The sequence below is a fragment of the Macrotis lagotis genome, chromosome 1, assembly GCF_037893015.1.
Source record: "Macrotis lagotis isolate mMagLag1 chromosome 1, bilby.v1.9.chrom.fasta, whole genome shotgun sequence".
Lineage (NCBI taxonomy): Eukaryota > Metazoa > Chordata > Mammalia > Peramelemorphia > Peramelidae > Macrotis > Macrotis lagotis.
In genome coordinates, this window is record NC_133658.1 from 561,551,353 (window position 1) to 561,576,147 (window position 24,795).

The following is a 24,795-nucleotide window of genomic DNA, read 5'->3' on the forward strand; positions in this document are numbered from 1 at the left end:
ATAACATTACTTCTTCTGCCTCCATAACTTTTAACAGGCTCTCCCCCATCCCTAGAATGTTGTTCCCTCCTCACCTCCACCTCTTGGAAACCCTGGCTTTCTCCAAGGCTCAGATCCAGGACAGTACAATTTACACTTCTTTGGGATTAAGGGCACAACTCTTCTTTTTGGTTTTCCCTTCATTCCAGAGAAGAAATCTGAAAAGGATAAAATATTATACAATGCTATACATATATTTTATGCACTTCTGAATTTCTAAATTTTTCCTGTGTTGTCTTCTAGCCTCTGAGTGTTGTCTGCCACTTCTGCAAAATTCCCAAAAATTAGCATTCAAGTTTTTATGCTGACCTGCAATATATCAAAACTATAATGGGGAAAGTCAAGATGTGGAAAGAATAACTGTAAGCTCACCAGTTTTTAGTGCTCTCCTTCCTTAGGAGTCAAATTTTATGCACACACATATGCATGTATATAAATATATATTTATGTGTGTATTTTATATATTTTTATAAAATATATAATGTCATATATATATATATATATATATATATATATATATATATATATATATATATATATTGCTTAAACAGCTAGAGGAAAGTGAATAGATAGTTGCTCTTGGAAACAAGAAAACAGCTTCATTTTCCATCTCTGACACATGTTCACTCTGTGACCCTGGACAAGTCACTTAATTAACTTCTCAATGCTTCTAGGAAATCATTCATTCATATGTATATTTTATAGAGAATTTACCTGCATTGAGAAAGGAAGTTCCTCATCCAGGAAGTCCTTATATAAATGAAATTACAGGTCCAGATCCTACATGTATATATCTATATCTATATATACTCCTCTTATATTTAGTATAGACTTATCTGTGTACATCTTGTTTTCCCTTACTATAATGTAATATCAAAAAACAGTCTGCCTCATTTTTGCCTGGTTGATAGTAAGCACTCCATCAGTATTTGTGAGTTGAATGGAGAATGAGGACTGGGTCTTGTTTTCAATCCTGTTTGGCATCAATTCTCTAATATGTAGTAGGTGTTGCTGAGAGAATATTAAAGCTATCATGTCTGTTTATGTGGCTTTAGATCTCAATAAGTTACTCTTTTATACTATCATACATGCCATTACATTAGTACATGTGAAGTCCATTTCCTACCCTGTCATAAAGATGGCACCTAACAAGATGGAGTATGGTTTAATATTGACACTGAAGAGTCAATTCTACCTGCACTGAACATGAATGCTAGCTCGTCCAAAAGTGGTTCCATTTAAAGTCTGACTTTTGAAAAGTTATACCTTCCCTTTTATATATATAATATTGAAGTCAACAACTTTCCCTTTGGAGAGCTCTTCTTGTCTTCCCCTCAAAACACACACACACACACACACACACAATTATTCTCTCTCTCTCTCTCTCTCTCTCTCTCTCTCTCTCTCTCTCTCTCCTCTCCCTCCCTCCCTCCCTCTCTCTCTCTCTCCACTAGCATTGCAGGCATTTTGTGGTCCTCCACTTCTAGTGAGCTAATGCTTTCTGATCCTGCCTAATTTATGAGCTGGATTCTAGCCCAAGATGTTTTGTAGGCAAGTCATTTAAGCAATATCTCCATTGTGGAGAAAAGTACCAAAATACAGTTCCAGACAATGACTTCACTAATTCAGAAGTAGACTGCATTCTTTGGGCATCCTGTTTCCCAAATTATATTTCTTAGTGTACCTGCAAGTTAAATTAGACCTTCATCTTTCTATAGCAAGAGATTCCTCCACCTTCTTTCCTTTTCTTTAGCTACATTCCATCTGAGGGAGGTAAACTAGTAGATCAGGTTGCTTGCAACTTTTCAAAAGAAAAAAAAGATATTCAAAAAGCACCTATTATAAATATCAGAACCAGGAAGAAAAAACAAGTACAGTCTTTTGCTAAGAATATTCAGAGATCCTCTTATTCAGTTTTGTTTAATAGGTGAAAAAAAAAGAACAGATAACCTTCCTTATTAAATTCTCTATCTAACTTATATTTGTTGTATTATGTGTGGAAGAAAAGGAGAATAATTAGGGAAGAGGAAAAGAGGTGTTTGTCTTCCTATAATCTAATCAAAAGAAATAAATGGAGTGAAGTGTGCCATATTTAGTAGATTCTAAATGATCTTAAGACATATTTATTTATTTGTTCCTGGAGATATATTTTGGACCCTTCACTTATATCATTTTTGGCAACATAAGGAATAACCAAAACCAAAATAGAGATCCTTATCAGAATTCCTCATTTTCCAAACCTGAGCAAAATGTTGGCTACCCCTGATATACTTACCTCATGTCAAAAGACAAGAAAATGAAACTTCTACAAAATAGGACAAGACCCAGGATTTCAAAGAGAATAGTAACTATTATTCTATCAAACTGTGAATGACATCAATATATAAACACACATGGTGTAAGCACACCAATACATAAAGGAATATTAATATTAATCCATATTAAAATATATTAGTTCAATTGTCCATTACAGATTTTAATTAATAATTCAGATTTTTCCTTCAACTTCTTGATATCTGTTATTCTAGAAACAGACAAGTTGCAAACAGGAAGAAATCTTGAGTTAATAGCTGAATAAAAAGAAAACTTTAGAAAAATTAGTGATTATGTTGGTGTTTTCCATTTACAAATGATCATCTTAGTTTTTGAATTCCTAATCATTGCATTTCCAGACTTAGATAATAATGGAATTCTTTTTTGACTCATGTCTTCAGGAACAGGCTTCTTTTCAGGAGGCCCAATTTTCTTACTACATCTGCATCCAGATGAGCATTCATGGTGTATACTGAGAAGAACATATCTTAAAGTGAGAGGGAATTCAGAGTTAGAAGGAAGAAGAGCTAATTATATGGTAAAGTACCTAATACACAGGGTCTAGATTAGCAGATAAAATCATTTGGATAGCAATTTAACAATTTCACCAAACATACTTTTTTTTTTTTTGCCAGGCAAACGGGGTTAAGTGGCTTGCCCAAGGCCACACAGCTAGGTAATTATTAAATGTCTGAGACTGGATTTGAACCCAGGTACTCCTGACTCCAGGGACAGTGTTTTATCCACTACACCACCTAGCCGCCCCCCCCCCCAAACATACTTTAAAATGCCTTCATTTTGTGGAATATTCTGATAGTCACCTGAAAACATCAATAAAATTATGCAATACAACTTTTGTCCTCATGGCACTAACAATATAACCCAATTATGTACTATAGTACATAAAGACATATCTAAAGTTCTCTGAAGGTAGGGACTATTTCATTCTTTTCCTGGTATCTCCAGCACCTATGACAGTGACTAACATAGAATGAGCAGTTAATAAATTATGTGTTGATTGATGTAGAAGGAACACCAAACTAATCAAAACTTCTGCAAGGTTCATCTTTCTCACCTGTAAAATAGAAAAAGATTATTTTTTTACCTATCTCACTTTTTTAAAGGAAAGTATTCTTTAAATTTTTTTTTTAAATTAAAAAACTGAAGTTGTAAGCTTTTATTATTAAAATTCCTGTGGTAATGATAAACTATAAAAATTAAAAGTAAAGAGCTTCTAGTTAAAAGTATTCTATTAAGTGCTTTTCCTTCATTATTTTCAGGAAAGATTCATGTATATCACTTTGTTCCAAGAATTGGTTGGATTTTGGGGGGGGCAAGGAGGTAGCAATATCTATCAAAAATAAATATATATATTTTTTCAAATGATATATACAAACCAAATGCTATACAAAATCTAAGGGAATGATAATGTATAGATCATTAATGGCTATAGGGAATCCTGGAAAGAACATGGTGCTTGATCTAGATGAATAAGATTTCTTCACGGGGTAGATAGTTCAAAAGTTTGGGCAACCAGGTGGTACAATGAGTAGAATGTTGGACCTGGAATCATCTTCCCAAGTTCAGATATGACCTCCTCAAACACTTAGTACCTGAGTAACCCTGGGCAAGTCATTTAACCCTGTTTGCTTCAGTTTCCATACCTATAAATTGAACTGGAGAAGGAAATGGTAAATCACTCCACTATCTCTGCCAAGAAAACCCCAAATTGGAATCACAAAGAGTCAGACACAACTGAAAATACCTGAATACTATACTATTAGTATAGAAGATTTCTAAGAATAAGCAATATTACAAATATAGACTTAGATATATGATAAGACTTTAAAGTGGAAAATAACTTGTGTTACATGTATGGGTGGAATTATATGGAAAAGTTTGATGGTAACAAATTGTGGAAATCTGTGAATGACAAATTAAAGTCTGAATGTTATTCATTAGGCACTAGTGGGGCCATTAAAGAATTCTGAGTGGAGAATTATGTGATCAGATTTGCACTTAAGAAAAAAATAATCTGGCAATTAAATGGAGGCTGGATTAGAGAGGGAAGAAGAGAATGAAGGAAGGGAAATCTGTGCAAAGGCTATTGCAAGAAATACAGTGCTTGACTGGAAGTAGCAGTGTCAAAAAGTAGTCTCTGCCCTCAACTAGCTTACATTCTTCTGGGGGATATGATATGCACACAAGTAAGTGGATAAACAGTATATAAAAAATAGCTATTGTAGTAGCTCAAGAGAGTGTCAATGGGAATGGAGCAGGATGCATGGCCAAGAAGATTAAAGAGGTAGATACAATAAGACTTTACAGTGGTTGAGTGTGGAGGACATAGCAACCGATAATATCACTTTTCTTATTGTTTTTACTGCTGTTTATATATATATATGTATAATATATATAATTCTAAACTTTGTAATTTGACCACATGTATTTTGACTTGTATTATTTGGTAGATATAATTTATGTTCCAGGATATTTCATAGACATTCAAGTTTCTGTACCGCTTTTCTGATTCATTTGCTCTAATTAGTTTCCTTGTTTTACATACATATGACAATTTAACTGTAATGTGTCTCTTTTCCATGTATTTTAATATAAGAATGAAGCAAGACCCTAAACCTAGATAAGAAAATTTATTAAGAAAGGTTATATCAATATAGTTCTTACAAAATTAAATTAATAAACTTAAACATGATATAAATAATGAAATTCATCTGACCATTGAAATGGGAAAAATTGTTCCCCTTTTAAAAAATAATTAATGCTTTCAGGTTGCTATTTAATAATTAAGCAATAATTTAAAAGAAATTGAATGCTACTCTACTGGCCTGAAAGATTAGTAGACTCTAGTGGGTTAACTCTGTGATTAAACTTAGAGTTAATAATTGATCATAAAGGTAGTTTCTTATTGCCATGCCACTTTATATTTACATACTTTATTATTATGACTTATGGAAGTGGGGAGATGTTCTTTTTCAATGTCAGTATTTAAATGTGCAATGAATAAAAGGGGAGATAAAATGTCTTTTCATTTATTTTAAAATACTTTTCACATAGAAGTATGAAAGTATTTTATTTGCCTTTATTATATTTCATTTTATTTATGAAGTATTTCTCTTTTTACTGAAAAGTATTAAAATATTAAAATGATCAGTTTGAAAATACAAAAGATCCAGAATGTCCACTTCAACTTTTTGAATAATTCCTGCTAGGTTGGGGCTTTAGGAATTAGGATGAGAGGTTTACATTTTCGATTAGTACAAGCTATATTGAGGCCCAAGAGTGGTTTTGAAATCTTTTTCTTTTTTACTTTTAAAAGTTTTTATTTTTTTAATTAAATATTTTATTTATTTTGAGTTTTACAATTTTTCCCCCAATCTTACTTTCCTCCCCCCACCACATAAAACAATTTGTCAGTCTCTACATTGTTTCCTTGCTGTACATTGATCCAAATTGAGTGTGATGAGAGAGAAATCATATCCTTAAGGAAGAAACTTAAAGTATAAGAGATAACAAGATCAGACAATAAGATATCAGGTTTTTTTTTCCCTAAATTAAAGGGAATAGTCCTTGAACTTGTATAAACTCCACAGTTGTTTCTCTGGATACAGATGGTATTGCAGACAGCCCCAAATTGTCCCTGATTGTTGTACTGATGGAACGAGCAAGTCCATCAAGGTTGAACATCACCCCCATGCTGCTGTTAGGGTGTACAGTGTTTTTCTGGTTCTGCTCATCTCACTCAGCATCAGTCCATGTAAATCCCTCCAGGCTTCCCTGAATTCTCATCCCTCCTGGTTTCTAATAGAACAATAGTGTTCCATGACATACATATACCACAGTTTGCTAAGCCATTCCCCAATTGAATGATATTTACTTGATTTCCAATTCTTTGCCACCACAAACAGGGCTACTATGAATATTTTTGTACAAGTGATGTTTTTACCCTTTTTCATCATCTCTTCAGGGTATAGACCCAGTAGTGGTATTACTGGATCAAAGGGTAAGCACATTTTTGTTGCCCTTTGGGCAAAGTTCCAAATTTCTCTCCAGAAAGATTGGATGAGTTTATAGCTTCACTAACAATGTAATAGTGTCCCAGATTTCCCACAACCCTTCCAGTAATGATTGTTATCCATGGTTTTGAGATCTAAATGTCTTCAAAAGCATCTGTCTTTCCCTTTAGTGACAGTTTCCTTCTTGGTAATATTCCCTTTCAGGGATTCCTACAGGATCCCTTTCTTTCTTAGTTCCTCCATGGCAAGAGCACAAGCAGGTATCTTATATTTTATCTATATTTTAATTTTACCCAAATACATATGTTATATCTTTCAGGAATGTGTATTTTCAAGTATTTTAACTCATTGTGGAATGAAAGGTACTGTTTCCTATAAAGTAATCCTACAGAGTAGGAAAATTTTTGGAAGAGAAATTCTCCCTTCACTTTTTTTTAATGTTAAGCATTTCATATTAGTCATTTTGTTCAAGAAAAAAAGCGAAAAATAGTATGCTTCACTCTGTATTCCAATGATATCAGTTCTTTCTCTGGAGGTAGATAGTATGCTTCTTCTTTAGTCCTTTGTGCTTGCTTTGGATCACTCTTGCTGAGAATAGCTAAGTCATTCACAATTGTTCACTAAACAATATTATTGTTACTGTGGATAGCATTCTCCTGGTTCTGTTCACTGCATTTATGTTAGTCTTTCCAGGTTTTTCTGAAATCATCCTGTTTGTAATTTCTTTTTTTTGTTTGTTTCCATGCCATACATTGATGTAAATTGAATTTTATAAGAGTAAACATAAGAATAACCATAAACTGGGGCAGCTAGGTTGTTCAGTGGATAGAGCACCGGCCCTGAAATCAGTAGTACCTGAGTTCAAATCTGGTCTCAGACATTTAATAATTACCTAGCTGTGTGGCCTTGGGCAAGCCACTTAACTCCGTCTGCCTTACAAAAAAAAAAATGAAGTCTAGGCTCTTCTCCCGGTCGTGGCTTTCAGATAGTCCAATAATTTTTAAATTATTTCTTCTGGGTCTGTTTGCAAGGTTGGTTGTTTTTCCAATGAGATATTTCACATTTTCTTCTAATTTTTGTCTTTTTTGGAAGAGTTTTATTTCTTCCTGATTTCTTGCAAAGTCATCAGGTTCCTTTAGTTCCATTTTGCATTTGAAGGAGTTATTTTCTTCAGAGAGCTTTTTTTATCTCCTTTTCCAGCTGGCCAATTCTGCTTTTTAAGGCACTCTTCTCCTCTTTTGCCTTTTATTTTGCTTTTTTCCATTAGGCCTAAACTGGTTTTTAGCATTTTTTTTTTAGATTTTTCAAGGCAATGGGGTTAAGTGACTTGCCCAAGGCCACATGGCTAGGTAATTAAGTGCCTCAGGTCGGATTTGAACCCAGGTACTCCTGACTCCAAGGCTGGTGGTCTATTCACTGAGCCACCTAGCCACCCTGTAACATATTATTTTCTTCAGTATTTTTTTCCTATATCTTTCACCAAACTTTTAATTTGGTTTTCATGATTTTTCTGCATTGCTCTCATTTCTCCTCCCAATTTTTCCTCCACCTCCCTTAATTGCTTTTCAGTCTTTTTTTGAGCTCATCCATAGTCTGAGGCCATTTTCTATTTCTCTTGGAGGTTTTGGATACAGGAGCTTCAATTTTATCATCATCTGAGTATGTGTTTTGATTTTCCATGGGACTAAAGTAATTCTCTATGGTCAGATTCTTCTTTTTCTGTTGTTTACTTATTTCCTCAGCCCAACACTAATTTACAGCACTTCCAAGGCTTTGAGGTTGGTTTTTTTTTGGGGGGGGACACCTCATTGGGACCTTTATTCCTCCAAGATCTTATGCTCTCTAGCCTGTGCTTTGATATGTAGATGACCACAGCACTGCGCTTTGCCCTGGGACTATAAGGCAGGATCCAGCTATCTTAATATGGAAGACCAAACTGCAATATGTGAATGTAGGCAAACAGGAGAGTTTTACCCCTGGGAGAATAGAGAAATCTCTGCAGACTTCCCTTACTGTCTCTGGGGGTGCAGGCTGCTTTCTCCCAATTCTCGCTGCAGATTCTGCGGCTGTGATCTTCACTCCACACTCACCCAGGTGCAGCAATATTCTCTTACTGCCCCTTCAAGCTGTTGCTAGTGATCTCTGTGCTGTGCTGTATTGTGCTGTGCTGTGCTGGCTTGGGCTTTGCTGGGCTGGGCTGGGTGGCTTTTTTCCAACCCCCAGTTCTGGCGAAACACACTTTTCCCGCAGAACTTCTAAGTTGTCTTGGACTCAGTATTTCTGTGGGTTCTGTCCCTATAAATTTTGACTAGAGCCATCCTTTGTTCATTTTTGGGGGGGTTTGGGGGGGTCAGAGTTCTCAGGAAATTCTGCCTTCACTCTGCCATCTTGGCTCTGCCCCACTGTTTGTCATTTCTTATAGCACAATGATATTCCACAGCAATCATATGCCTCTGCTTATTTAGCCATTCCTCAATTCATTGTCTAAATATTAGCCACCACAAAAAAGAGCAGCTTTAAATATTTTTATGCAAATAGGTTTTTCCCCCTTTTTTATGATCTCATTAGGAAAGAGACCTAGTAATGGTATTGCTGGATCAAAGGGTAGGCACAGTTTTATAACCCTGTGGACATAGTTATGAATTGTTCTCCAGAATAGTTGGATCAGTTTATAACTCCACCAACTGTGCATTAGTGTCCTAATTTTCCCATATCCTTTCCAACAGTTATCATTTCCCTTTTACATCCTACTACCTAATCTGATATGTGTGAGATGGTACCTCATAGTTGTTTTATTTGCATTTCTCTAATCAATAGAGTTTTATAACATTTTTCATATGACTATAGATATCTTTGATTTCTTTATCTTAAAACAGCCGGTTCAAATGCTTTGATAATTGAGAATTGACCTGCATTTGTATGAATTTGACTCACTTCTCTATATATATTTGAGAAACATGAGGCCTTTATTGGAGATACCTGTAACAAAAATCTTTCCCCAGTTTATTTCTTTCCTTATAATGCTGGTTGCATTGGTTTTGTTTTTGCTAAATATTAAATTTTATGTAATCAAAAATTATCTGTTTTACATTTTGTAATGTATTCTATATCTTCTTTGATCCTAAATTCTTCCCTTATCCTCTTATACTCTTAATTTGTTTATGGTATCACTTTTTATGTAAAAATCATGTGCCCCTAGATGTTGGTCTATATCTAGTTTTTGCCATACTGCATCCAATTTTCCCAGCATTTTATGTCAAATAATGTGTTTTTGTTCACAAAGCTTGTATCTTTGAGTTTATCATATAATAGATTACTTTGATTATTTACTATAATATGATTTATACTTAATCTAGTCTGCTGATCCACCATTCTATTTCTTAATCAGAATCAGATTATTTGGATAATTACTCCTTTATAATCAATTAGAAATCTGGCATAGCTAGATCACTTGCTTTTGCAATTTTTTCCAGATTCCCTTTCTATGTGTGAGCCTTTGTTCTTCCAGATGAATTTTATTATTTTTTTTCTTGCTTTATAAAATAATTTTTGATAGTTTGATTGGTACAATACTAAATAAATAGATTGATTTAGGTAGAATTTTCATTTTTATTATATTGACTTGGCATACCATGAACAATTAGTATTTTTCTAATTATTTTTAATTGATATTTTATTTTATTTTTTCCAAGTATATTTTACAGAAGTTTTTTAATCATTCATCCAATTACATATTTATAAGTTACACATTATTCACCATCCTCCCTTCCCACCTCCCTTCCCTTGGCAGCTAACAGTCTGGGAAAAGTTGTACATGTACATTTGTGTTTAACATATTTATATATGTTATTTTGTATGAGGACGTAGAACTAAGGCAAAAAAAAAGAAAACAATGGGATAGAAAGGAAAAAATATAAGAAAAGTTTTTAAAAGTAGACATAGTGTCCATTCAGATACTGTGGATTTTTTGGTTTCTATTTTTTAAACCTCTGGATGTGGATGGCATGGCCCATAACAGATCTCCCAGGGTTGTCCTAGATCTCTAAATTTCTGAGAGGAGTTACATCCATAATAGTTCATCAACTCACAGTGTCAATATTAATGTGTACAATGTTCTCTTGGTTTTGCTCCCTTCACTCAGCATCAGTTCGTATAGTTCTTTCCATGCTTCTCTAAAGTCTGACTACTCATAGAACAGAACTCTATAGCATTCATAAACTGTGTAACTTATTCAGCCACTCCCCAATTGATGGGTATCCCTTCAATTTCCTATTCTTTGTCACCACTAAAAGAGCTGCTTATGAATATTTTGCAACATGTGTGACTTTTCCCATTTTTTTTATGATTTCTTTTGAATATAGGCCAAGTATTGTTATTGGTGGGTCAAAGAATATGATCATTTTTATTGCTCATTGAGCATAGTTCTAGGTATTTTTCCAATTACTTAGATTTTTGTGTGGTCAATTTTTGAATGGGTACTATGCCCTTTTGAGATAAAGGAATATTGCTTTTTATTCCCAATCATTTATTCTAGAGATCTATCATCTCAAATTGTTGTAGAATTTTTATTCACCTCCTTAACTTGTGTATTTTTTGGTTAGATATATCTAGTTATGAGAGGGGAAAGTTGAAATTCACTACTAGTATAGTTTTATTATCTATTTCCTCCTGTAACTTTTTCAATTTCTTCAAAAGTTTAAATACTATATTGTTTGGTGATATATGTTTGGTAATTGATATGATTTCATTGTCCATGGTATCTTTCAAAGGTATATAGTTTCCTTCTTTATGTGTTTTAATTAGACCTATTTTTGCTTTTTCTTTATCTGAGATCATGATTGCTACCTGTGCTTTCTTTGCCTCAGTTGAAGCATAATAAATTCTGCTCCAGTCTCTTACCTTTATCCTGTATGTTTATCTTTACTTCAGATGTGTTCTTGTAAACAACATTTTGTAGGATTCTGGTTTTTTTAATGTATTCTGCTATCTGCTTATGTTATATGAGTGAGTTTATCCCATTCACATTTATTGTTGTCATAACTGTATAGTTTCCTTGCCTGTTTATCTCCCCTCATTCTTAATCCCCAACTTTTCCCTCCTCACAAGTGTTTTAGTTCTTATCATCACCCTCCCCAATATACCCTCCCTTTTATCATTCTCCCCTCCAAGGCTCTTCTATTACCCCTGTTCCTTTTTACTTCTCATGGGATAAGATAGATTTCTTTATCCAACTAAGTGTGTTGTTTCCTTCTTTGAGCCAATTTTGATGAGAGTACAGTTTGCTCACCCCACCTCCCTGGAATCCTCCCTTCCTATATTAGGTCATCCATGCTTCCTTTATGTAGGATAACATACCCCCTCATTTAATCTCCCTATTACTTCTTCTAGTACAATTTTCTTTCTCTTCCCTTTATTTTTTTTTGGTTGTCATTCCAATAAAGTCCCCTTACATCCAGACCCTCTGTCTGTCTGTCTGTCTGTCTCTTTCTCTCTCTCTCTCTCTCTCTCTCTATATATATATATATATATATGTATATATATATATTCCTTCTAATTGCTCTTTTATTATAAAAATTTTTTAAGTTACAGATATTATCCTGTCATATAAAATATGTTTAACCTTATTGAATTTTTTATATTCTCTTTTCCTTATTTCTTTTTTTTACTTTTTTTATATTTCTCTTGAGTCTTGTATTTGGAGGCCAAATTTTTTATTCAGTTCTGTTCTTTTACTTAAGAATACTTGAAAGTCTTCTTTTTCATTAAATATCTATTTTTTCCTCTCGTAAGACTATATTGAGTTTTGCTGCTTATGTGATTCTTGGTTGTAATCCTAATTCCTTTGCCGTCCAGTATATCCAATATATATATAAAGAACCCTGCAGTTCTTTAATGTAGAAGGTACCAAATTCTGTGTAATTCTGACTGTTACAGTGTCACTGTGATACCTGAATTGTTTATAGTACTTTCTCCTTGATTTCTAAGCTCTGGATTTGTTTTTATTTATTTTTTTTTCATTTTAAAATCATCTTGTGTCCAGGGTTGGTCCTGAAATCAAGGTAGTCTGAGCTATATCTGGGCATCTGGGGATTGGGTCAGTGAAGACAATTGAATTTTGTTGTTATTCATTCTTTTTTCTCAAAGAGGACTAAAATAGCATGAAGGTGAGGTATTAACTTGCTAGTAAATTGGATTTGAGTGAGGCATAACTGTGTAAAGTCATCAGCCTCCTGCTCTCCTCCAGAGTCTTCAGAGTCAAGTAACAGGACAAAAGCCAAGAGGCCAGGCAATGGCCCAAGATGCAATGAATGGCCTGGGCCTTTCTAAATTGAGGTCTTTCTCAGGTTTCAGTTTGAATGAGAAAACACCCATTCTACGACTAAAGGCTCTATAAGAGTTGAGAGAAAAGATGGTCTAATTTACCATCCCCCAAATATCAGTCTGAGCAGGGAAGACTCAAATTTTTCTGGACAAAATAAAAAGTAATTGCTATTTACACAAATTCTAAAAAGTAAATAATTAGACACACAGTCTTGAACCACACCTATCATTGACTTGTTGTTTCAAAAGCCCTAGATAGGCTAGAGCATACAACTTGGCTGAACTGAATCATTTACTGGTATGGCATAATGTAAAGAGGAAGGGATTTGCAATTGGAGAACATGGCTTTAAAGACCAACTCTGTTACTTACTTGCTACCCATATGACTGTGGATAAGTCTCTTAAACTCTTTTGGCCTCAATTTCCTCATCTATAAAATAAAGAATTTACACTAAAGATCTTCTGAGGGTCCTTTTCTGTTCTAAGTTTCATGATCCTATGAAATTTTTTGTTCCCTTTTTGAAAATTATGGTCTTATTGCACAGTTTACATGATCTCACTTTATTTCCCAGTGATTTTTAACACACAATTCAAACAACCTGACTGTGCTTTTGTATCTCTTTGGCAGCCTCTTAAAAACTCTCTTCATTCTTAGAATAAGGCACACCTTATGCATATATTGAGCTCATATGATTTCTTGATAAGGAATGACCTGTTAACAATCAAAATTTAAACTTAGTAATCAGATAATGAAATAGATCTCTTCTTCTAAAATGGCCCTAGATGCAAAGCAATCAGGATTAAGTGACTTGCCCAAGGTCACTCAACTAGTAAGTGTCTGAGTCAGATTTTGAACCCTAACTTCAGGGTCAGCACTCCACACACTGTGCCATCTAGCTGCCTCTGTGTCTCTGGCCTATAATAGGCACTTAATAAATTTTTTATTGATTATTAAACAGGAATGCTCTCCAAATATACTCGAAAAGTCATCATTCTACCTTTGTTTGAAGACTGCAAACAAAGGAGAATCTATTATTCCCTGGGACTGCCCATTCTGTTTATTATTATTGTAATTTGGTCAGTTTTTCAGTCATGCTGAACTCTATATAATCCCATGTGGGGCTTTCTGTAGGAGTGTGTAGCCTTGGGCAAATCACTTAACCCCATTGCTTTGCCAAAAAAAAAAAAACTAAAAATACTAAGATACTGTAGGGGTTTGCCATTTCCTTCTCTAGTTCATTTTATAAATGAGGAACTGAGGCAAACAGGATGAAGTGACTTGCCCAGGGTCACACAGTTAGGAAGTATCTGAGACTAGATTTGAATTCAGGAAGATGCGTCTTCCTGACTCCAGACCCTCTACTCTATCTACTGTGCCATATAGCTGCTCTCTTCTACTTTTGAATGCTTCTAAATGTTAGGAATATTTCCTTGTCCTCTGGTAAGGTTAAATTTCCCTCTTTGCAACTTCCACCCATTGATAAATACCTATTGAGTCAAACTGAACAAGTTTGACCCCTCTTTCAGGTGACAATCCTTCACATACTCAAAGAAAAATATATTGTTCTTCCCATGTATTCTAAACCAATCCATCTCTTGTTTTAGACTGAACATCCCCAGTTCTTTTAACTAATCCAACATAATCTCAAAATCCCTAGTCACCTTTCTCTGGATGCTCTCCCACTTATCAATGTCCTTCCTAAAATGGGACTCCCTGAATGGAACCTAATACTCCAGATGTGGTCTAATGCCTGAGCCTGGATATTATCCCTCCTGGCTCCCCATAAAACAACAGATGGTTTTATTTTTGGATACCTCATCACATTGTTGACAGGAGTTGAATTGAACTTGCAGTGCATTTTAGTTCCACTAAAACCCCCAGACCGTTTTCAGATAAATTACTGTCTAGTCTTGCCTTCTCTATCTTGAACTTGTGGAGCTGTTTTTTTTAAATCCCAAGATCCTTTTAAACTTTATGTTATTATACTTAGTCCAATGTTTTAGTTTATCTATACCACTTTTCTATCATAACTATCTTGCAATGTGTTAGCAATCCTTCCTAGTTTTGTGCTATTTTTGATTAACATTTCATCTATTCTTTTATCCAAGTCATTGATAAAAATGTTCAACAGTATAGACTCAAGGGACACTCCACCAGGGGCTCCTTCTAAGCTTACATCAAGCCATTAATAGCTGTTTTTTTTCCTGTCCAGTCATTTAGCCTGAATTCACTTAAATCTACTCTTTTCTAACCTACATCTGTCCATCTTGTCCACAAGAACAAAATGAAAAGCTCCATCAAATATTCTGCTGAAATCCAACTCTAATCTTAAATATTCCCTTGATCTAGTAACCCTGCCAAGGAAGGAAAGGCAGTTGTTCTAGCATGACCATTCTTGATGAGAAGAGTGATCTTTGTTATTTTTCTCCTTTTCTAAATGTTCGTTAAGCATCGTTTTGATAATGTTTCCTAGAATTTTACCAAGAGTCAAAGTCAAGTTTCCTGATCTATGATTGGTAGCTGCACTCTTTTCCCTTAAACAAATAAGCTATTTCTGTTCTCCAGGCCCCAAAGGCATCTCTCCTTTGAAAGATTACTGACAGTGGCTCCGTTTTTTTACTATCTGGGGATATAATTTGTCTTAGTCATCTGCTTCCCCATATATGAATCATTGGGAATCTCAAGTCCCTTACAACACTAGACTCAGCTGAAATGAGTCCACTTCCCAGCCACATTACTGCCCTCCACATGGACTCCTGAACCTAATTTTCTCCATCCATACCCTGACTTTGCACATCCAAGGGCTAGTTTCTGTTATATGGCTTCGTATCTCATACTACCATCAACATTATGCCTCTATGCTTTCTAGATAGCCCTGGGGAGTTGTGAGCAGATGTGTTCGTGGCCCTGAAACCTCAGGTGCATAGCTATTTCTGCTTCTGGCATCCCCTGGGCCTTTCTCTAAGTACATGTTTTGTATACAAGTAGATAAGTATGCATTTTAAATGCTACTGTGAAATGAAAATGTATTGTAGAAAGAAACAATTAGCTTATACTTTAAGAAGAATGGCCAAATGCTCCTTAGGATGGTTGTAAGTTTCTCTTCCCTGGGCACCTGGGAGGTAACATGTTATAATGGGTAGGACCCTGACCTTGCAGTCAAGAAGACCTGGGTTCAATTCCTGTCCCAGATCTATGTGACTCCAGGCAAACCCCAGGTTCTTCATATGTAAAGTGATGGACTGACTCAATGCCTCTAGGTCTTGTTCCAATTTTGAGTCAATTGTTCTAGGATACTAAGACACAAGGGAAAAATAAAAAAATTGAATTGCATAGTTTAACTCAGTAATCACCCCTAGGTTTTTTTTTTCATAATGGCTCCATTCACATATTAAAATTGACATCTGCAAGCAGTATATATTTATAAGATCGGTGTATTTTTTGGTCTCTTCCTAATCTATTTGAGATGTTCCATTCTTGGGTCCTTTCTTGAGACTGGGTATTGATCCTCATCACCTAATGCCTGAGTTATTGAAATAGCCTGCTCTCTCCAAGCAGTCAACATCATGATTGGAAAAATTAGGATCTGACCATGTCACCCTCCTACCCAAGAAAGTTCATGTGGTTTCCTGATACTTCCAGGAACAAATATAAAATCTTTTGATTGATATTTAAAAGTACTCAATAACCTGACCCCTTCCTACCTTTCCAGTCCTCTAATACTTTACTCCCATCTGGGATCTCTGAGATCCAGTGACAATGACCCCAATGCTTTTCTTCTTCCAAGACATGTCCTATTCCAACCACTGGGTCCATTTTCACTCACTGTCCCTCCTGCCTGGACCCTTCTCCCTCCTCATCTTCATCCTCTGGGTTCCCTGACTCTTCTTTCAAGTCTCAGTGAAAATCCCACCTTCTACAAGAAGCCTCTCCAGATTTTCTTTCATGCTAATGTCTTCCCCTCTGGTGAATATCTCCTGTTTATCTTGTTTAGATAGCTTATTTGCACATTGTTTCTTCATGTTGTTTCCCCCATTAGGCTCCTTGAAATCAAGAACTGTCCTCATTGCTTGGTCTGGCATAATGCTTTGTTGACTTGACTTTTCAAGTTCATATTTTATTACTTTCTTCCAAAGATTGTAGCTTCCTTTTTTTCTGTTTTCCACCACAATTGACTAGGCTTTCTCTGCCAGAATAACAAAGAGGAGAAGAGGCTTAGAGCTGAGGAATGACAGGGGGCGGGGGCGGGGGCAGAGAGAAGTCTTTTCTGAACCCAAGGTTTGAGAATTATGATTTGACATTTTGGAGATGGGTGGGGATGGGTCTTTCAAGATCCTTTTCATATAAGTTGAACAGCAAAACTGTCATATCTAGAAATGAAAACAGGTTATCTGCTATAGAAAATGGTTTATTTTAATATGCTGTTTGCCAGAAAAATCACTTCCATTTGCAAAAGAGAAGTTTGTTGTCCCTCCCTTCCCTATTGTGATATAAAGGGCGCTTAGATGTAGGGAAGAAAATAGTAAATACTAAGGTTGTCTTTTTCAAAATTCAGACACCTTTTCTCCAAAGAATGAAGTTTTTAGTAGCTTAGGCATCTTGTGCATCTGTCCTTAGGTCAATTCAATAAACATGCATTGAAGCCTTCCAAAGTTCTGTGGGGGATTCAGAGATGAAATGAAACACTGTACTAGCCTCTTGGATCCTGACACTCAATCACAGGAAATAAGATATACTAAATTGACTATAATACTTTTGGACATTTTTCCAATTTTCCATTTAGATACCATAATGATATAGAGGCAGTTTTCAGTTATTCTGATTAAGGGAGGGACAACAGTGGTCTGGTTAATGTAAAATAACAGAGAAGGAAAGAGTGAAGTATGTCGGCCTCAAGTGTATTTTTAAGGGCTTTGGGACAGCAGTTATACTTTCCTAAAGCTATTTGGCTCAGCCTTGACCCAGTTTAAGTTTCTGGTGTAGACAATGACTGTAGGACAGGTGAACTAGAAGCTCATTTGTGATGATCAGAGAAAATTGGCTGAATGAATAGTTGCCAAAGAAAATATGTTTGCTTTAAGATAAGCATTCTGTAAACCTCTCTACAAATGGAAACCACAGTTATTATGAAGAGCTGATTATTATCTACAAGAACAGAGAAATAATTATTCTCTTAATCAGTTCATTTGAAGAATTTGTTAAGTACCTGCTGGGTGAGTTTAGGCAACGTACAATATGTTGTTATTCAGTCATTTCAGTCATGTCAGATTCTTCATGACCACTTTTCTGGAATTTTCTTGTAAATGATACTGGAGTGGTATGCCATTTTTTTTTTCTCCAGCTCACTTTTCAGATAAAACTGAGGTAAAAAGGGATAAGTGACTTGCCTAGGATCATACAGCTAGTTAGCTTCTAAGGTCAAATCGAATTAATGCCTTCCTGATGCCAAGTCTGGCATTCTATGTATGGTATGGTGGGAGAGAGGAAAAGATAAATGAACAGATGAATGAATGAAAGAACATTTATTAAGTGCTTATCATGAGGCAGACTCTTATGAGGGGCCACAATGAAAAAAAAAGACAATGAACTGTCCTGTCAGGGAACTCACATTCTACTTTAAATGAGATAGACAGCAACACATGTAGGAGAGTTCAGATGGAGGGTTCCTGGTAAGCCCAAGAACAAAGGCCACTATATAGAGCAGGGCATATTTTTCTCATCTTTAAGCCTATCCAAAATATCAGACAAAGGCCAGCTGAGAGAACCCCTTCTCTTTTGAACGATGCCTCTAGTAAGATATAAGTGTATATAAAAAGTTCTTCTACAGAACATAGTACTTTTCTGCATTTTTCTCATTCCATTATAACAAATGTAGAGACAGGAAAGCAGGGCTCAAACTCCCAGGTGCCAGCATTATCTTGATTTTGTTTACTCCTTTTCATTTTCCAATTAAAATGCATTTGTTTTTTCTTCCTACTACTTCTAAATTGTCCTACAAATTCTTAATTCTTCTAATTTGTTGATTTAGAAGAAAAAAAATAAAAACAAAACCCTTGTAATAAATATGCATAGTCAAGCAAAATAAATTAGCACATAATCTGTGTCCAAAAGTGTATGCCTTATTCTGAATTTTGATTCTCATACCTTTCTGTAAACAAGTAGGTTTGATTGATTATCATCAATCCTGTGAAATCATGCTGGTTGTAACATTGTTCAGAGTTCTCTAGTCTTTCAAAGCTATCCATCTTTATAAAACTAACATTATTGCATAAATTGCACAACAGGTTCTGCCTACTTCAAGCAGCATGAGTTGATGTAAGACTTGTCATTTCTTGTGGCATTATGGTATTTCATCATATCCGAATATCATAATATGTCCTGCCATTTCCCAATTGATAGGCACCTCTTTAGTTTCAAGTTCTTTGGTATTACAAAAAGAGTGGAGATGAATATTTTTGTTCTTTTGCATCCTTTTCTTTTTCCTTCAATTTCTTTGGCTTATAGACCTAGTAGCGGTATCACTGGATCAAAGAGTTTGTAGAGTTTAGAGACTTTTTTAGACATAGTTCCAAATTGTTTTCTAAAATAGCTGGACCAATTTACAATTCCACTAACAATGCATTAGTAAACTTATTTTCTGCTGGCTCCTCCAGCAACTATAATTTTCCTTTTTTTGTCATCTTTGTCAATAGGTTTGAAGTAGAACACAATAATGGCTTTAATTTGCATTTCTATAATTATTAGTGGCTTAGAACATTATATCATGTGATTGTTGATAGTTTGAATTATTTGTGTCCAATGATAGCTGTCTAGGGTGAGGGGGGGAAGAAAAGAAAAAAGAAGAAATTGACAAAAAACCCTGTATATTTATAGATTATATATTATTTATTATTATATTTATATATTTTATTAAATATATTAAACATATATAGTATAATATATACTGAACATATATTAAGTATATTTATATATTATTAAATATATGTTATACATTTAATATATGTAAAATAATAAATTTATATAAAATATAACATTTAATATATATATTTGAAATAGTAAGTAATACATAAATAGATTAGCTTCATGTGCAGTCATTTTTTAATTCTACAACATTATGGAAATGCTTGTTTTATTTATAAAAATAAAATACAGAAAATTTAAAAAAGAAAACTTCAAATCTTTTGACCACTTATTTATTGTAAGAACAATTCTTATTCTCATATAATTGAAGCAGATTCTTATTCATCTTGGAGGATGATCAGAGGAACTTACTACAAAGATTTTTATCCTAATTAACTATTTCTATCTATATTGGTTTTGTTTATACAAGATACTTTTAACTTTATAGCATCAAAATTGTCTATCTTCTCTGACCTTTCTTATCCCTTACTGATCATGAATTCTTCTATGTGATAGTTACCTAGGTAGATTTAAAATCCCATATATCTTGGTATATTGGTGTAAGATGTTGGTCTATATCTAATCTATGGCAGGTTGCTTTATGGTTTTCTCAGCAGGATTTTGTTGAAGAATAATTCTTTATACCATGAGTTGAGGTCTTTGGACTTATTAATTATAATGTACATTTGTTTCTTTATGCTGTATATCTAATTTCTTCCATTGATCAACCTCATTATGATTTAACCAATATCATATCATTTTGATAAATACTGTTTTAATATCTAAGACCCATTCCTTCCTACTTTTTTCATTATTTCCCTTGAGATTTTTATGAATTGAATAGATTCTTAATAAGTATAGACAGTTCTTTTAGATGAAATTCTTTGTATTATATATATGGATATTTTGCAATAGTTTTATATGTATGATAAAAGCAAATATTTTATGTTTGCTGTGATTTTTGTTTTGTTTTTCCTTACAGAGAGAACACTTTCCTTTGCAGAATCAGTACAAAGAAAGAGAAATAGGCAGCCTTCAGCATACTGTAAGTAATAAGCTTATATTCTAGGTATGAACTTGGCCAGGCCACAAAACTTTCACAAAAGTTTTAAGCCTGTGAAGATTTTTTTCTTTTAATGATCTGTCTTGAGTGTCTTAATGGAATAAAATTTGATAAACTAGTTAGAATTTGTCCTTCCTAAGCAGTGGGCATTATTTCCCATGAAATAAATAATTATTCAGAGAGGAATATTACCATTTTTAGTGTTCTAGAAAAGTGTCTCTTTACACAAACTATAATGCTGACCAGTAAAATATCACAAATCTTCACTGTCTTTTAAATATTTAATTATTTAATATCTAAGGATGGAAGCTGGAGAGTAATAGGGCATATAGTTGGGAAAAACTAAATGCAAAAGGGAAAGAATATATTTTAAAATTATTTTTGGACCTATAAATCCTTCTTGGACTGAAAGTTGAGAGATCCTGGCCTAGACTCTATTAATAATTTTAAGTAATATATTTTAAACTAGATGTCATTCATAACATAAGCTAGGAAAAAACTAAGGAAGAAATTTTAACTCCAAAAGGGATTTTTTATGGGAGTTTTTTAGACGAGAGCATGTGAGCTGGAGTTCCATTTCTTGCTTATAGATTTTCATTGTATAATGGAGAGAACATACAATTACAAATCCTGACTCTTTCAGTCACCTCAGATATGACATTGACTAAGATACAGCCTCCCTGGTTTTCCATTTCTTCAGGTATACAATAAAAATGATTTCTAAAATCTTTTGAAGTACTATGACCTTCCTAAACATAACTCCCAAGTTCTATTTGTTTGATTTTTGTTTTTTCTGTTTATTCACTGTCTCAGTTTCCAACTCCAGTCTGTGAAAACTTGTTTAAAGAAACTCCTGATTGTCACTACTTTTATCTCTCCTAGTTTATGGCTGACCTTTGAAGTGACATTATCTTTATTTTCATACTAAATTTCTATTTTGTTTCCTATCAAGTTCACCTTCTCCAATTCTACCTCCTCCTCCTTCCACCACAATCAAGAAAAGAAAAAGAAAAGAGAACAACCTATTTCAAACATGTATAGTTAAGCAAAACAAATTGTCACATTAGCCATGTCAAAAAAAAAGTCTCAGTCTACACTCTTGAGTTCATCAACTCTGTCAGAAAGTAGGAAATATGTTTCATCCTGAATCCTACATTGGATCATTCTATTACGTCAGAGTTCTAAAGTCTTCCATACTTGTTTGCCTTTCCAGTGGCATTCTCAATGGCATTGTCTTCAATTTCAGAAATCTGAACTTGGTCACATGCTAAATGTCCCTAATATCTTGTATCCTGGAAATGACACCACTTTTTTCTGGGGTACCCCCAGAATGATCTCTGTTTTATCTTCAAATGAGAAGACAATTGTAAATTTCACTTAATGATTGGTGAAAGAATGACCAGAGGGTGGGGACCCCTGGAGGGAGAGGTGGGGAGGCTTAGATGTTCTGAGTCTTATCATTTCCTAAGAGTCACCAGGTATTAGAAGAATGCAAGCAGTCCATGTGTTTAATGAAATCAATTGTTTGAACTTTTAGACTGTTGTAAATGGCAGACAGTTCGACTATGAAGATGAACATCCAGAGGGGGAAGATGGGCTTCAGCAGATGTATCCCCTTTACAATCAGACGTGCTACAAAGACTGGAGCTGTGACAAACATCAGCAAAGCTCAGATCCCGGAAGATCCTACGTCAACCCCCGAGAACATTATGTGTAATTATGGACAACTTGAGAAAATGCTCATTCTTATACTAGGAAAAGAACAGTAAATTTCTTAGCTCTGACTTTCCTAGGGTTGTACCAAGTGCATCTGGAGTTTTGATGAATGGCCAGCCTCTGGCCTTCAACAGGTTTTCCTCAACTACTGACTGTATCTTTGAATTCGAGGATAGCTCTTTGTCTGTCTCTGTGTGTGTGCGTGTGTGTGTGTGCGTGTGTGTGTGTGTGTGTGTGTGTGTGTGTGTGTGTTTCATTAAAAAATGCTAACATTTGGCCTGCAATGGCATTTTCATTTAAAATTCCAATGTAGGCTTGTGATAGCTGCTGTGAAGCTCCAGAAATAGAGTCCCAGCTGGCTGCACTCACTGCGCTGGGTTTCAGGTCTGCCAGCCCATTCATCTGTAATTCAAACGTGCAGAAAATGAGTTTAGAATCCATTCCACTAATTATTTCTCTGGGATTTGTCTTTCCCTGACATGCTTAATAAAATTACAATACCTGTGTACAAATAAAAACCTAAGGAAAGAGGCATAATTTGCTCTGTATGGGAAAACAGCAACAACCAGCAGAGAGAGAGAGAGAGAGAGAGAGAGAGAGAGTAGAGAGCAGCTTTCCAACTTAAAGCTGGTGAGGCTGCTATTTGCTTATTTCTCTCCAGCTACAACTTTTTGTTTTCTTCCTTTCTTTTTTTTGGCAGGAGGGAGGATAGGGAGCAGGCAGTCAGGGTTAGGTGACTTACCAAGGATCACACAACTAGGAAGTGTCTGAGGTCACATTTGAACTTGGATTCTCCTGAAGCCAGAGCCAATGCTCTATCCATGGTGCCAAATAGCTGCTATCCCTCAGCCATGGCTTTGAAGAAAGAATTTCCCTATAAAATATGACCTAACTGTTCAGCTACTACTTTCTGCCCACCTTTCTCTCAATGTAGGATTCTCTTCTTTTGTCATTATTCCTGAGTACTTCAGACTTTCTATACCCCTCAGACTAATATAATTCTTAAAGGTTAGGTTCTGAACTGACCTTGATATCATCTTTTCCACATTATTCTGTCTGATGTGTTCACCTTCTACTACTTAAATCCAAATCAGTCCTCTTACGCCACTCCTAGGCAACATAGGTTTCCCATAGGTTTTTGCCCCTATGTCTTTATTTTAATTCATCCTCACTAATCTTCTATATAACACCTGTTGCCTACTACTTTTCTGTGCTACAGAGACACCTTTGAATTAGCTCCTCACTTTGAGGTCTAGTGGAAAGAGAGTTTTAAAACTAACAAAAGTCTACTTTTATATCACATGTGTGCACAAATCCCAGGCTCTGTCCTTTAATTCTCCTCAACCAGAGAGCTTTGAAGGGCTGCCAGTAGTTTACCTTGCTAGCAAGAGCAAGGGTCTTTGAATTTTCCACAAATTCCACAAATGGACATTAGAAGGACAAATGATGGCACTGCTTTGACCTGTTTTTCAAATAGTGAATTATGTTTTCCTCATTCCCCTTCAATATCTCTAAATGAGAATGAGCAGAGGGTGAAAATTGTGGTAATAATGGTGAAGAGAAGGGAGCAGATTTACAAAAATACATTAAAAACAATGACACAAATAATGAACATTGTTGAGCAGCACCATGGAGTGTTTCTTCTTTAGTAGGTGTTCAAAATTGTGCTCCTATGTCTGGATAGGATATATGGCGCTGTCTGATGAGGTGTTAGACAAAGTTAGCCTTATGGTCATTCCTAAATGCAACAAGAATGAAAAGGGAAGCAAAGAATTGTGTGATTGTCATTTGTATGTTGCACCTCAGAAACTCCTAGCCACTATTTTCTTAATTGTCTGCTTTGTATCATTCCCTGCTCATCTATAAATTATGTCTTAGTGGATTATGGGTGAGTTTATATCTCCATTTAATGCCTTCTCCTAGAACTAATTAGACCAATAATGTCTTTGCCTTTTTTTTTTTAAAAGATGCATGATTTTTTCTAAAATATACCCATAGATGTCCATGTAAACCTTGTAATAATACTTCCTGGTGTCTTCTCTCTGTTGTTTCTAAAAATTGAACTGAACAGGAAGAGAAGGGATATTCAGTTTTATCCTCAACTGAGAAATGTCATCCAAAAATGGCCTTCTGGTCACTAAATTTGGGTTCCAGACAACTTGACGGTATCCATTTAAATTCAGAAATTTGTCTCTAATAGGTGGGTGAGAGAGGCTTACAGAAGTAATCCCCAGTGGATATTAGATTACTCTTCCCATAACTGACCTTACTAGGGCACAGTGAAACTGGAATAAATCCCCAGAGTACTTACCCACTTCTGCTGGCAGTTTTGCATTTCCAGGGGAAGTGTGCAGACCCATCTTAAACACACATCCTTTATTGCTCATTTTGTAGGCAGCCCAGCCTTA

At 35.0% G+C, this 24,795-nt stretch overlaps 1 protein-coding gene across 1 annotated transcript in view; it reads left to right on the forward strand.

Annotated features, from left to right (window-relative positions):
* Positions 1 to 22,455, forward strand: part of NECTIN3 (nectin cell adhesion molecule 3) — a 177,361-nt gene extending 154,906 nt beyond the window's left edge. Inside the window, exons 8-9 of the mRNA XM_074214447.1 lie at positions 20,591 to 20,653; positions 22,209 to 22,455. Of these exons, the coding sequence (XP_074070548.1) occupies positions 20,591 to 20,653; positions 22,209 to 22,388 (243 nt within the window). The 3' untranslated portion in view covers positions 22,389 to 22,455. The remainder of the gene's footprint in view (positions 1 to 20,590; positions 20,654 to 22,208) is intronic.
* The last annotated feature ends 2,340 nt before the right edge of the window (positions 22,456 to 24,795 follow it).